Source organism: Pteropus alecto, unplaced genomic scaffold (assembly GCF_000325575.1).
Source record: "Pteropus alecto unplaced genomic scaffold, ASM32557v1 scaffold86, whole genome shotgun sequence".
In the NCBI taxonomy this organism is placed as follows: Eukaryota; Metazoa; Chordata; class Mammalia; order Chiroptera; family Pteropodidae; genus Pteropus; species Pteropus alecto.
Genome location: NW_006442109.1, coordinates 16,878,988 through 16,895,065, shown reverse-complemented (window position 1 = coordinate 16,895,065; position 16,078 = coordinate 16,878,988). Strand labels below are relative to the sequence as shown.

Below are 16,078 nucleotides of genomic sequence, written 5' to 3'. Positions count from 1 at the left end.
ATATAGTACTTATATATACACTAACTCATTTAATTCCCTCAACATCTTATGAGTAGGTACTGTTGTTATATGCATTTTACAAATAAGGAATGGGACAAAGAAGTCTGATAATCTATACAAAATCACACATATCTAGTAAAAAGCAGGGCAGAACTCCAAACTAGGCAATGAACTTTGGAGCTTATGCTCTTTAACCACTATACTACATTATCCCTTTAAGGGTCTGACAGGGTTTAATGTGGAGTTGGGTATCAAAACTTCTGATCTTAATCAAGGAAGATCACCTGATGATGTTCAAGCAGGAAACAAGACATTACATAATAAGAAATTCCTTAACATATAATAAAGGCTAGAGATACAAACAGTCTCAAGAAAAGTAGCTAAGTGGATTGATATCCTAAGCATAAAGAGTTACAGAGGGAATACAGAAATAATTATGAGATGCATAAGCTTCTTAGTATGAAATCACGTAACCATACCTCCTAACAAAAATTTCCCTTGCTGCTACAATCAGAGGCAGAATAAGCTAAAAACCAGTCTGCCCCTATAATGTATTTCTTAGATTTTATAAACATAATAATGAGATTTTTTTCTTGATAAAATTTCTATAAAATTTTTACTTTTATACTTATAAAAAGATAAAAATGATACATTGCTAGCATGAAGTTAGTTCTAAATTTCACCTTACAAATAATCCATAAACATGAAGAAAAACTCTAAGAGTCCAACTGATTGCCAACACCCTACACAACTGCTTTTTATTTCCCAATTCAAAAATCTAAAGAATGATTACTCTAGATCAGCATTCTACACACTACGGAAGTTAATGTCAAGAAGTTAGTAAGTAATGAAGGAAAAAAACTCCAACATCAAATAAATATTCTCTTAGATAGTCACAGGCCAAAAAAATCCCATATTAAAGAAACTATTCAACTTCAACTTGCATTTCCTAAATTTATTTGGCCATGGAAACTTTTATCCCCCAGACAATTTATAAATTACGGACGTTATTTCTACAGCAGAGTTTAGGAAACACTGACCTAGTTACCTCTTTTATAGAAATTTAAGAGAATTGCTTTTATGAGTATATGTAGAGAGTTAAACGAGCTGAAAAATAATATGAACAATTTAATCTTTTCAAGGTCAAAAAGACTCCTTATTTCTGCAACTGGGGATAAGGATATGTGGCATTCTGAATTTATCTTCCCAAAAGAACAAATTATGACATGAGGTATAACCAATATTGAATAACAGAATCTCAGAACTTCAGAACAAGCATTCACATTTACAATCAGAGAATCAAGGCTCCCAGGACACCACTACTCACTTGGTTTTCCTCTCACATCGCTGGCCATTCTTTTTGTTTCCTTTGCCAATTCCTCCTTGTCTCCCTAATCTTTTATTGTTAGACTTACTAGAGCTCAGTCAGTAGACCTGCCTTTTCTCTGTTTCAACTGTATCCCCTGGTGACCTGCCTTTTCTCTGTTTCAACTGTATCCCCTGGTGATCTTTATTTTTCCAGGATTTTTCATCTTGGGACAATCATATATTCACATGCAGTTAAGAACTAATGTAGAGTGATTCCATGTACCCTTGTCCAGTTTCCCCAATATTATTTTACAAAATTATAGTACAACATCATAACCAGGATACTGACAGTGATTCAATATACCAATCTAATTCAGATTTCCCCAGTTTTACTTCTATTCATTACCATGGCATTTTAAAATGTTAAATGATATTTACAGCTTAGAACATTCCCCTAAACTCATACAGGTAAATAACAGTGACTCCACTGGATATCTAATAGGTATCTCAAACTAAAACATGTCACAAATCAAAGTCCTTCTCTTTCCCCCCCAAATCTATTCCTCTTAGTCTTTCCCATCTCAGTTAATATCAATGTCATTTTTCCAGTTACTCATACAAATAACTGTGGAATCATCCTCAACACTTTCTTTCTCTCACACTCCACATCTAAATCATCAACAAACTCAAAATATATCCAAAATCAAAGCTTGTTATCACCTATACTGCTAGCAACTTAGCCCAAGCCCCCACCATCTCCTACTCAGATTACTACAACTGCCCCCTAACTATTCTTCCTGATTCTGTCCTTGGTCTTCCACAGTTATTCTCAAGGCAGCACCTACGGTAATACATAAATTCTTCTGTATTTGTTTTTTTTGTTGTTGTCGATTATGATTTTTACTGAGGTATAAAACACAAAAATCTTTAATGGCTTCTTGTCTCAGAGGAAAAGCCAAATGCTTTACAATGGTCTATAAGTCATATGTAACAGGCCCACATTACTTTGCAGGCCTCATCTCCTCCCTCTTGCTCACTCAAGTGCAGCCAAACTAGTCTCCTTGCAGTTCCTCCTTCAGGTCTTTACTCAAATATCATCTCTCAGCGAGGCCTTTCCTGACCACCAAATTTTAAATGGCAGCCTACAAACTCTCTCACCCCATACTCCTTATCTTCCTTCTCTAACTTCATTTTTCTCCATAATATTGACCACCACTGAACATACTATGTCTTTTATTTACTTTTTATTCTCTCTTTCACCACTACAACATAAGCTTCAGGAGGACAGAGATTTCAGGCAAGTTTTCTAGCTCCTAAAACAGTGCCAGGCACAAAGAACATGCTCAAGAAATACCCACAGAATAAATAAATGAAGCGAGCTGGTCTAACAAAATGTGACAAAACAGAATAAGAATCCTTGTCCCTGCAATTTAGGAGTCATTTTTTTTCTGAGAATGGTGATGGACTCAAACTGACCCAATCTCACATTTTATTCAGTGGTAACCAAAAGCACACATGCATAAAATGGCAATTTCTAATCAGGTGAATAAATTATTTAGAATAACTTAATTGGATTCAAGCTAAAACTCACTGGCACCAAATTAAACTTCAACTAAAGTCCCATGGAAGAACACAAAATAGTACTCCTACGCTGTTATTATCAAGAATGTAGTTTATCCTATTTTTGAACTATAATCAAACTAGAACAAATATCTGTAAACACAAAAAGAACTTATGTTAACAATGAAAAGATGCTGTTTCTGGGCAAAATTTAAAAATATTTTTTTTAATTGTGTAGAAAGGTGAATGACAAAACTTTCCTAGAGACAGAGAAGACAGATAAACACTAGTATATCACCAAGTCCACCTACAAGCCACTTTGAGAGCTTTTGGAAAATCATTAATTTACAGTAGAAATTAGTTTGGAAGTTTAAAACTAATGTATTAACTTTTTTTAATTATTAATTACATGAAACATATTACATAATAAGTAGTCATCTAAACTGGCTTTGAATCTGTTTCAAAGTAAAAGAGTTCTAATTTTAGAGTAAAAAACACAACTAAGTCATACTTTCAGAATCTGCCTATCCTTATGGCAACTAAGATCACAAAAAGCGTTTTGCTCGTCTTCAATTCAAAGAATTCGTATAGTATAAGTGGTGACCTTTCACTTGAGCTGCAGGAAAAAATGTAAGATGCACTAAGTACAGTTTTTAGTCAGCAGGTCAAATAATAAGGCTTCCTTAAAACATTAAAGCAATGTGTACCTATTTATATGATAAAACCTATAGCTTTCATATAAAATGATTTATTAGTAAATAATTCCTGACGCACTTAAACTATACAATTTTAATTAAGAAAACAGCATCAAAACTGTTTAGCAGATCCATATGCAACATAACTAAAATTTAAAAATGTCAAATTTAAAAAATATACATGTATATGTGAAAAAAAAATATATGAAACAGTGCATTATTAGCCCCCATAATATTTAATGTTATCTTTACCCAAAAGCAACTATATTAATGGCTAAATAGATGTTAGCTGTACAAATATGTAACTTTAAAACTTGTTTTAAGGTCTACAATATGAGGTTTATTTTTACCTTAGAACTCACAATTATTAAGATAATGTTAATAATAATAATCTTCAAATAAGTCAGAGGCTATCATAATGTCTAATGGTCTGAACAACAGCCAAATTAAAAAGCTGTAAGTAGGCGGTGACAGGAAATCTGTAGAGAATTCTAGGGAATCTCGAGTCTTAACAAAACAAAGCAAACACTAAACAACATTTTTAAAGAAAAGAATATAAAAATAGACATAAAATCAATAAATCTGGAGAACATAAAACTATCAAAATTAAATTAATGTATTAAAAATAAAAAATGTGAGAATTAGTATTGTTGAAAACTAGAGTTAGTATTGGGAAATATATTTTAAATAACTGCATGGAACATAATTGTAGAGATCTGTTGTTCCAAGGACATGAAAATAAACATGGTTTCCTAACAACCAGAGTTTTTATATTCCTTGGATTATATTCATGCTAGAGGAAGATTAAAGGGCAGCAGCCAAATGACTAAACTTCAACTTAGATGTTGATGCACTGATCTGATGGCCTTTTCTTGGCCAGAAGTGACCCGCAAGCTTAAGATCAAGAGCCAAAGTCTCCTGTGGAAATTTGTGCTCAGTTTGGTGGGCTTTGAGACCATCTCTGGCTAAATTAGCATGAACCTTATGGGAGGCCAGCCATGAAGTAAGGGAGTCTCCCCAAGATCTGATTTCTTGACCACAACCTAGAGCAGGTCCTACAGTCAAATTATTCATATTCCTTGGAAAGAGAGAACAGGCATCAGTTGTGTCCATCGAAGGGGGACACTGTCCAGGTGTACCCTGGACATTTTTTGAAATCTCTGGGCTGCTTCTGCATCTGAAAAATAAGAAAAATAGCACAATGACAGACAACGAATGAGGAAAAAGACAATCATCGGGCCTAAACACTTAAGACTTATAAGAAATTAAGAAAGCAGACAAAACAGACAAAAAGACAAACAGCCATGTCATTTGGAATGTATTATTCTGAAGGCAAGTACAGCAGAGAAAAACACAAATTATTTTAAGCAAAGTAAGAAATGACTATAGCAACAAAAGTTATTTTGGAGAGAGCCAACTGGAAAAAACAACATGTTAAGATATGTCAACCTGACACAAAGATAAGGTGGAATAAGAATCTAGTCCCATTTGAAGCTGAAAAAAGCTGAATAATGAGAGCTAGTGTCATGAACTTGGCTGCTTAACTGCCTTGTGTAAGAAAACATCTCAGAACTTTGAACTTAGGAAATTCCAACTTGTCTTGCACCAGGTCACGAGCTCCAAAGAGCAGGAACCTATTTCAACAAGCAGCTTTAAAAAAAACAAAAACAAAAACAAAAACAAAATACTTTAATATTTTTCATTTCTATTAATGATACATTTTAAAATACAATAGTGCTAAAATCCATCAAAGTAAAATTCATTGAATAAAAGTTAAACTTACTCAGAAAGATGCTCAGAAGTTGGGATACAAACAGAAACTGAAATTAGAAGAAAAGTTTTATATTTAAAATAGCATATGAAATACGATGAGTGAGAATTATGATTTCATAAAGAGCCCGTATTGTGGCTCACCAAAAATACTGAAATAAATATCAAAAATCCAAAGTAACACAATTATAAATACACGTACCTTTCTCTACTACAACTTGGCAAGTATGAGTTTCGTGTTGACTTAAGTGTGTAGCCATATTATCTAAGCCAGTAACATCAGCTAGGAAATCACAGTTAAGGCACACCAAAGTAATGCCCCTATTTAAAAAAAAAAAAAAAGAGCAAATAGCAAAAAAGAAAAAGGTTTTTTATCTTTTATAAAAATCCATACAAGTTCAATGATTATTTCCCATAATTTGCTTTTTGTCATAATTGTCTCTCCCATTTTTTGTCATATAAACTCGGTATAATGGAAATGATTCTCTAGAAAATGGCACAGCCATATGCAAATTATATTATCATTAATTCACAGAAACTATTTTTCTTTATAAACTTTTACCTCTCAAACTAGTTGCTAAAAGCTAGGAGTTAAGAGACCTACAGCCTAGTCCTGGCTCCACGAACAACTTGTGTCACTTCAACAAGCCACAATCTACATGTGCCTCTGCCCATCTACAATGCAATGGTATAGTGTACATTCACTCAATGTATATTTACTAAGGTTGTCTTTATACATATTGTACTACTGTACTGTGAAAATAAATGAAAATACAGTCTGTGCTCTAATAAAGATTACAATCTAGTGTAATTATTTAGGTGAGGAAAGAATTAGAAGAGAAATGCGAAGGCTTTAAATATGGATCATGTTGTAGCTGCCATCATGTATGTACTATGTGTTAAAGATTTTTCCGTATATTATTTCATTTGACTCTCATTGCAATCATCTAAGGCTGGTATTATTCTCATTTAACATTGAATTAATTAAAGTAGTTAATTCAGTATTGGAGTCCAAAGCTTGAGTTGCTCAGCATCCCAGCACTGTGAACTAGCTAACTTGCTGGGGCCCTAAACTACTTCTTTCCTTAATAAAACTCCACTGAGTGTTACAGTACTTAAATGAAATATGTAAAGATTATAAATTTTCAAAAAGGCTGGGAAACAATTCCCATAGCATCTATATTTTTTATTAAATTCAGGAATAGTTTTTATAGTCATTATATCAAACTATGAAGCACTTGCTATTCAAAATATTTAAACATAACTGGCACATTATAGTACGTGACCACTGGCCTAAGATTCTAGTAAAAAATGTTTAAACTTTTGATTTTTAGTTGAAAGGTATTTTAAAATATTATTAAGCCTGCAAAAGTATGTAAATGTTTCAGAGAACTAAGAAAGCCACCTTATGTTTATCATAAGAGTTAAGAACTTGGGAGTGTGTTGGGTCAAGCATCTGAAGTGCCGTTTAAAAAAATAATAATAAATTAAATGTATAAATGTTAAGTTAAAGGAACTTGAATTGTAAATAAGACTATTTAAAAAAATTTAGTCTGTTCAACTTAATGAACTTTAATTAAGGCTCTCTTGAAAATGATTATTAAAAGGTACTTGATTTCTAAATGGAATATCTTTAAGTTAAATTTAAAAGCTTAAGGAAAGGTAAGATTTAAATACTAAACTTTAATGACTAATTAACTATAGTCTTCTCTATTAACAAACTATCCTCGCAAACACTAAAAGTGTTCTCAATGGTAAGTAGTAGCTAAATGCCTCTTTCACTGGGTATCGAAATTATATTGTAATTATTTACATTCACCCATATCTCCCACCCAATAAACTATACATTCCCTGAAGGTTGGTTCCAAGACTTCATCACTTTCATCTTTATAGAGGCGTAATAAATAGCTAAAGAATGATTATTCCATTCCAATAAGAGTAATTACAAAAATTACTGTTCTATATAAGTAGGTTACAGTCCATTCACAGAAACTGACCAATTATCAATTTGATACCTACTCAAGTTGAGAAAAAAAGAATCCCAGCTTCTAAAAATGATAGTTACTTAAAAACCGAACACACAACTAAGTTTGACATCAGTGAGGTAAAAATTAAACTAAATTCTCATCTTTTGAATGCAGTAAAACTCCTGTCATTCTTATAAAAATTTTCATAAGAAAATTTCATAAAGGCAACATCTAATATGGCTTAGTCTATTCCTTGAATTCAGTAAATGTTTTAAAATTAGTACTAAAATACTTTTCAAACTAAATCAACTTTTTTCTCTCTGTGAGCTACTGGTCCAACATCATAGATGGGTCCTGCTCTCTACATAAGTAATTTTCAACATACACTTTAATTTATTCAAAAAATAATTACTGAGTGCCCACTATGTGCCAGGCACTAATCAATGCCTTGCACTGACAAAAATCAAAACCACATCCATTCTAGTAAGAGGACACAGAAAATAAACAAAAAACATAAAGTACATAGTATATAAGATGATGAAAAATGATCTAGAGAAAAATGAAGTAAACAAAAAAGATAAGGAGTGCTGGGATGAAGTACAGGGCAGAGATACATTTAAAATTTTTGTTCTCATTTTATGATGCAAATGAATGAAGATTTCATCTTGACACCACTTGACACCACTTAAACAAATTTAGCAAGAGAATATAGGCTAATCATACCTCTAGTCTAATAATATGAATGGAACTTTGTCATATTTAGCAGCAATCACTGAGATTTCCAAATCTCAGTGGACATCTCAAGAGCAGGTTAAAAAAAGTTACAACAAACCCCGATGACATACTACTTCAAACCCACTAGGGTAGCTATAACCAAAAAGAGATAATGACAAATGTAGGCGAAGATGTGGAGAAACTGGAACCTTCCTATACTGCTGGTGGGAATGTACAAAAGTGGAGGTACTTTGTACAACAGTCTGCCTCAAAGGCTCAACAGTTACCATATAACCCAGTAATTCCTACCTCAGATATATACTAGAGAGAAATTAAAAGCCATGTCCAGACAAAAACTCGTACACAAAAGTTTATAGCAGTATTATTTATAATGGCTTCAAAGTTAAAATAACCTAAATGGATAAACAAACTATCGTATATCCATACAATGGAATACTTATTCAGCAATAAAAAATAAAGTACTGATATATGCTACAACACAGATGAACACTGAAAACATGTGAAATGGAAGAAGCCAATCAATCACAAAGGATAACATATTGTATCATTCCATTTATATGAAATGTCCAGAATAGGCGAATTTATACAGACAGACAGAAGATTAGTGGTTACTTAGGGATAGGGGAGCTGGAAGGAAATGGAATGACCATAATGAGTACAGAGTTCTTTCTGGACTGATTAAAATGTAATAAAATTAATTGTGGTGATGCCTGTACAACTCTGTAAATATACTAAAAATATTAATTGTAAAATTTAAATATGAAGTTGCATGGTATATGCACTGTAGCTCAATAAAGATGTTATATAAAAAATTTAAGTCATACAATTTTTCAATAGAAAAAATTTAAAAAAAATCAACTAGTTACCTGAGATCTTCTGAATGCTTCTTAAAAATACAAAATCTTTTACTTGGACGGTTACTGTGAAAGCTGGAGAGACAAAAAAAGATTTTATGAATTTTATTCTAAAGTAGTCATATTAATTTATAGCTATAGTCACATCTATAATTAAGTTTCTAGTTTTGAGTAAGAGGCCATGATATAAATAATAAAATATTTGTTATCCTTGCATTAATTCAACATTCTATCTTATATTCTATTTTATCTATTTATTTTCTGATGACACGAACTTCTCTAAGTATATTCTTATATGATCAGTCATACAATTTATAATTTATCAGTCATAAAATTCATCATTACACAAAAAGGTAAATATTCAAGTTTTAAAAAAAGTAAAGCACAAATTAATATTTTTCTGTTAAGAACTGAAAACAATTAAAAATTTTTGCTAATAACATTTTGCTATAGTATGGTTATCGATAATAATCATTATTCTTAAAAAATCATTTTTCTAATTCTAACATGCTTATGTCAGGGAAGGGAGATAGAATCCAAATGATCCTGGAAGTAAACAGTATTCAAGCTAAACACTACTGTTTGCCATTTGTAAAATCAGAGAGTACTTTGCAATTACTAGTAGAGATTTTTAAAAAAACAAATTAAAGCAGAACTCATGAGCTAAAACAATGCTTCCCCACAACATACAACAGAACAGAAAACCACTAACAAAACTTTAACACCAATAATATCTTTTATATACCCTTTTAAATCTAGTAAGGAAAGCTTCCCTATACTAACTAGAAAGACAGGATTACTTTAAAATAATATTAATAAAAGTGGAGTCACAGACTAAATGTCAGCATCACCTGAGAGCTCATTAATCTTTGGCAGTGGGGCCCAGCAATGTGTTTTAATAAGCTTTTCAGTAATTCTTATGCAAACTAAAAGTTGAGAAGCAGTAGTCCTAACTTGCACTAACAGATCCAAAGTAGCTAACTATCCAGGTCAATGGTCACTCTCGGATACAAGGTAACTATCACCAGCAGGCATGTATCTATGAGAAAAGAAATATTCTGACTAGCTATGATCCCCAGATAATATCCTCTGAAGATTTCTAATAGCCATTTCTTCAATCTGGGATACTATTATAGAGTTTACAAATTCAAGACAACATCACAAAAATAAATAAATGGGGTTTGTTTTTTTTTAGAAAAAAATATTATGGTGTTAGGAAATATTGAAATTATATGCAAAAATTTCTCAGAGGAATGAGTCCAAAATTTTATCTGATTGCCAAGGAATGTGAACCAAAATAAGTTATTAAAAAGCAATAACGATATCTTCTTTCTCCTCAAACAAACTATTTTGGTTTACTTATTTATTTGGTAAGAGAAGAAAAAACTTGTAAGGCTTTAATGATGTCTTCCATTTCTATCTATAACTTGTACCTTATTAAAATATTGGCTTTTTAAAATTTTTAGTTGTCTGAATACAGCTTTAAGTTCCCTATCTATAAAAAAGACATACTGCCTTTTTATTTGTATTTAATACACAAATTCTACACTTACAGTTTTTTGTATTATAGGAATGAAAAAGTGGATCTCTAGGCTAACAAAATAAAAAAAGTTACCCTCTTCCAATTAGATCTACATAATGTTAATAACAATACAGAAATAAATTTAAGAGGCAAAAAATATTGAGATTTTTTATTATAATACAGTAAATACATAATGTTAAAATCTAGATTTTAAAAACTCACCACTTGTTATATGACTACATAATTATCAAAACTCATTAAGCTAGCTAGTCTCTAAAAATAGGTGAATTTCATTGTGTCCATACAAACTGTACTTTGATAAGACTGGAGGGAAAAAAATTTCCTTTGACTAAATTTTCTTAATTCAGTATAAGTAATAACTTTATTCCCAAAGAAACATGAAAGGAACAATTTCTTAAACATCCAATAATATCGATGGTATGCCTACTATTTAAAATACTAGACTGTAGGTTAATGATACAATAGGAAAAAGGCAAATTGCCATAGAGTTCTAGGTAGCAGGTGAGGTTAGGGTGAGTCAAACAGCAGCTGGCACAGAATAAATGCCCAACAATATTTGTTAAACAAGTGAATACATATTCATAAATAATTACCATAGGATAAACATCAATAGTAATACATAACAAGTTTTGTGGTTTCCAGTAGTTGGAGTACAAGCCACCTACTAATTAGTTCTTTTCAGTTAAGAAAGTCCCTAACTGCCTTGCTCCACGCAAAGCAATGAGCAAGACAGAGAGGAATTTTCAAGAAAATAAGAGTTGAAGAAAATGAAAAAGTAGTTAGGAATTAGATATTGAAAGGTCTTATATTCTTCAAAGTCTGAACATTATCCTATTACTGTTAAGAAGGCAAAGGATTTTAGGCCAAAAAAAAATGACCTGACCAGATAGGCCTACTCTAACAACAGAAAGAAGGGTTGGAAAAAGGGAGGTGGATGGGGACTGTAGACAGGAAACCAGCTTTGATGCTATCACAATAATCCAACTGCACTTCTGTGACTATTAGTGCCAATAAATCTACATAAAATATATAATAAACTCAAGCGTATCTTATAAAAGTTCAATACTATGCCTTACTCACTGTATAGGAATGAATTGTTATATCAGCTTCCTTTTTCCTCGGAAAATTTAAAATCATCCTTAAAAGCCTAAGTGAAACATCATTTATAGAACACCTTTCCTTATTTCTTCTTTAAAGAAATTGTTCTTATCTACTTTGTGCTTTCATAGTTATTTGTTTATCACATTAAGCTAGGTAAATATATCTCTCCTACTAAATTGTGAAAAATAAAAGAAAACTTTAGCCACATTACCTAATACTGAAAACTTAGAAAAAATAATAGTTACAATGACTTGAATACCTCAGAAGTGCAAATCATGTTATAAAGCACTTTAAAGTACCTTTTCTTTAATAATCACAATAACTTTCTTTTCAAGAAAAGGAAACTGCGTGTCAGGTTAAGTAACCACTTAAAAATTACATGTTTAATGATGCTCTTCTTTGAAAGTCTTATTCCAAAAATGCTCCAACTGCATCAAGATTTTTGAATACCTTCCAGATTTTATTTAGAACCTTTTATAATTACAACAAATAATGACTATCACTTGTTGTTTGTAATGCAGTAGGTAACATGGTGAATACAAAGAGCCCCTTTTTCTTAAAGGAGATATATACACACAAATATAATAAAGGCAGAACAGATAAATGATACACAACTCAAAGTGAGGAATGATCCCTGTGAGTGGTGGTGGTGATCAGACCCTGCAAAGAAGGTAAACTGACAGACAGGACAGAGGCATTCCAGGGACCAAGAAAGAATAAACAAAAGCCACTGTCAAAAATGAGTACAGAAAGAAACTTTACTCTGGAGAAGAATAGTCAATTTATGGGGATGGGAGTCTTCATAGAATGGATTGGGGCACATATGAGAACAGAGGGAAAAAGACCAATTGAGAGAACAGAGGTGATATGAGATAGGGATTAAAAGTACTCATCTTCTGGAGAAAATGAAACTTCTGTATATAGAAAACTCAAGCTTATAACAAGAATCCAAATTGGGCAGAGGTGTTGGTGGGCCATTTGATGAGAGATACCAAAGGCAGTGAGTGAGGCAAAGGTAGCGAAAAGGGGACTTACCAAACCCTAAGAGTGAAAGTGGAAGCTTCCAGTTTTATATGAAGTTATCAATGAGTAATACCTTCATATTTGTGATGACAATAAAATGCAGGGTTGGGGCTCACTGGGAATTGGGAAAAGTGTATAGACAGAGTCAGGCTAACTGGAAACATTTTGATATAGAATGGATTTGGAGGTTCTATAGGACAGGTGGAAAGCCTATGAAAAATAGGAGAGAGAAGGGTGAAATGACTCTTGGTTTAAGAAAACACAAAATATTTTCCAGTTTGATCCCCTATAAATTAAGGGAAGAATTAAAGGCCCATTTTTGGTAGTCACGTATTTGTCACACAGTAAGAGATACTCCACACAGAAGTATACAGGGGGAAGGAATACCTGAGGCCTGATTTAGAGGAAGTGTAATACAGATGTAGAACACTGTAGTAGTTGAGAAGCAGAGTGGCAGAATGCAGAAGGTGGAATATCAGGGGCCATGATGCACAGTGGCAGATCAAGCAAAGTTCATGAGCTTAAAAAACTTGGGGCAGTGAATTATTTCCACCTGGTGTTCCACTGTCACACAAATGATGCCCTCCCTGGAAGAGTATTTGAGTGGTGGTCGTGTGAATTCTGCAGATTTTAATGTTCGGCACCTTTTTAGAGACCAGTGAGTCAACAGTAAAAATATCTATAAAATAATTAGAAATATAGAGCTGAATCTCAGGAAAATTAAGGAACAGTGGTTAAGTTAATAAGAAAGGAAATGTAAAGAGGTAAGAAGCTGAAGGAAGAAAAAGCAATGAAATAGAGGAGTGGCCAGAAAAGGAAGATAGTGGTAATAGTTTAACAGAAGCTGAGGAGAATAGTTTCAAAAATGAGTGACAACAATGTCAAAAACTCTGAAGTCATGGAGTAGTAAGAATTTTAAAAAGTGAATAAATAAATGTGGTAATAAGTACATGACAGATAAAAATGGGCAGGGTTAGTTGGGAGGTAGAGATAATGCTCAAATTTAAGGAGAAAGAAATAAACAAGCTAGTAATACTTTTGTTTGTTTATTTATTTGTTTTAAGTAAAACGGTAAGAGAAAGACAAGAAATAAGCAAAGTAGGCAGTAGGAACAAATCTCTCTCATCTTAAAAAAGAAAAAATACCTGAAAATGTTTGTAAGCAAAAAGTACCTGGCTGAAAGAAGAGATGAAGTAGCAAAATAACTGAAGAAGGTTGTGGAAGAACTAGAGGAGATAAGGGGCAGGGTTATCTCTGAAGCAGAACATCACTGATTTCTGAGATCAATGTCTGGATGAAGGTAGCAGGAAAAAAACCTGATGTTGAAAAGACTGATTAAAAGGATGACCTCCAACTGAGTAATTAGTAGGCCAGGTTAACAACTAACAGACTACAATAAAATCTTTAGCATCTGAAAAAGGTTTAAAAAGACATTATACGTAAAAATAAAGAAGTGTATAAAAAGATAGGACCCCATTAAAGTTAAAGATCATGAAGTCAGAGTTAGAGTTGATTGAATCAAGTGCCTTTGGTAGTCTAGGGTTGAGCATAAAGTTCAGAAGAGGAAGGCATTCAAGTTTCATCTTAGCCTTTGTGTCAGGTGAGCATGTCTAAAGGTGTAAAGGATTCTAGAACAAGAACAAAGCGGCAATCACAACAAATGACCCTGAGGGTGAAGTTGAAAATAAAGTTAGATGGCTGCTGGACTTTGGAAAAAGGAGTCAAAGCCCTTGAAAGTGATAGAGTAACAGGAATTCAAAAGAAATAAACAGTGTACATGATGAGATTAAAACGCTACATGGTAAGAAAGGGGGTACAATACATTAAAATTTGATGTGAAATGCTGGCGCTAAAGAAGACAAGGTATCACGAGGTCAGGCTAATCATCAAGGCGGGGAAGAACTGTCAGAGCGGTGCTGAAGCCATCAAGAAAGGTAGAAGAATCCTTGAAAAGAGTAGCTGATGATGACAAGAAAGTAACATAGAGGTCATGTTATGATCTATAAGAAAATCACTTTTATAAGTTAAACTTTAATTCTAATTTAAAAAAATGAAATTTCACTTAGAAATATCAACTAAACTGGTTTATATCTGAACAATTTTTTACTATTTTAAAAAAATATAAAATACACCCTGAAGGATGACCCCTACTATTGAGATACAAACGAAAGTAATATGGGCTATAGAGGCTTTCTCTGCATAAATACTAGGTATTCAAATAATCTAAGTGGAATGAATTAGTGAAAAAAATTCCAACAATGGCATCATGACAAGAATACTCTCACATTTCACTGACTGAATACAAGGACTGATGGCTTGAGAAAGAGGGAGAGGGAGAGGGAGAGAGAGGGAGAGAGAGAGAGAGAGAGAGAGATCTCAAAAGAAACTCAAGAGGAACAGGAAGAGGCGACCCGTCCGCTGTGGGTCCGAATTCGGCCTCCGTGCCGTAGGAGCTTTGCGATCAGCTCTTTGAGCCTTTCATTTCTTCATTTTGAATGCGTCCACGGGGAACATTACGACCATCCCAGGCAGAAAGGTGAGGGAGAGGGAGAGGGAGAGGGAGAGGGAGAGGGAGAGGAAGGAGGGAGGGAGGCATCTAATAAAGGTCCTAGCATCTTTGAAAATCTGGAGTCTCTCAAAGTGACTGCTTTGAAGAGAATAACACTCATGAGGTTATATGTATTTGTCTGGTAAATATATTTAAAACATTTATATTTTTTATCTTTGAAAATAATCATTTTTGAAAATCCTATAGGGAAAAAAATTCTCATAGAATATCTGTTTCCCTAATAAACCTATCTTAGTTTCATTATTCTAAATATTCTCACAATTTTAGTTATAGTAATTTTATGAGTTACTATGCTAGAAAATAGTACCAGGCATTATCCTAGAAGTATCCTATTACTAGACGTTTTTAGTTCCTTAAAGAGAAAAACTGGCTTCTAATAGTATAACTGTTTTCAAAAACCAAACTTGCTGAATCATAATTTAATTGCTAACTATAGATGTTTAACTCATCTTACCTCATCATATGATTTACATAAGCTTTGCTACAACTAGTGTTGTATCTGCAAGAACTGCAATGAACATATGTAGGAAAGTGGTTTGCAAAATCTTTTACTTCAGAACAACACTCAATGCACTTGTGAACTCCCCGACGATACCTTATGGAAATAAAAAGAAATTGTTAAAAATATATTTTAAAACAAAAATAACATGGGAAATATTAATTTTATATTAATTAAAGCCAAGTTGTTTAAATTAACATTTTAACACAGACTTATAATTTGAAAATCTGCTACGGAACAACAGCTAGAATAAGTGTAAACAATTTAACATCAGTTAATACTTGTCACTGGAATAAAAGGGATTAAATTAACCAATTCGACATCACAAGATATAAGTAAAACATATAATACCAGTATAATAGATGAATATTACAGAAAAAACATAGTAATTAAGTATTGTTCAACAGTTGTAAAAAATACCTTTTTATTATTTGCTTGGCCTTTATGCCACAAG

The 16,078-nt window shown here is 32.7% G+C and overlaps 1 protein-coding gene across 5 annotated transcripts in view; it reads right to left on the bottom strand.

Annotated features, from left to right (window-relative positions):
• Positions 1-16,078, bottom strand: part of ZNF280D (zinc finger protein 280D) — a 238,466-nt gene that overhangs the window by 29,246 nt on the left and 193,142 nt on the right. For 4 of the 5 annotated variants that reach the window (XM_015595951.2, XM_015595952.2, XM_006920333.3 and 1 more), the window contains 4 exons: positions 15,580-15,720; positions 8,902-8,964; positions 5,536-5,654; positions 5,347-5,383 (listed from right to left, as the gene is read on the bottom strand). In XM_015595951.2, the coding sequence (XP_015451437.1) occupies positions 5,347-5,383; positions 5,536-5,654; positions 8,902-8,964; positions 15,580-15,720 (360 nt within the window). Of the gene's footprint in view, positions 1-3,078; positions 4,741-5,346; positions 5,384-5,535; positions 5,655-8,901; positions 8,965-15,579; positions 15,721-16,078 lie in introns of those variants that run through there. The other variant, XM_015595954.2, reaches the window with a different exon arrangement.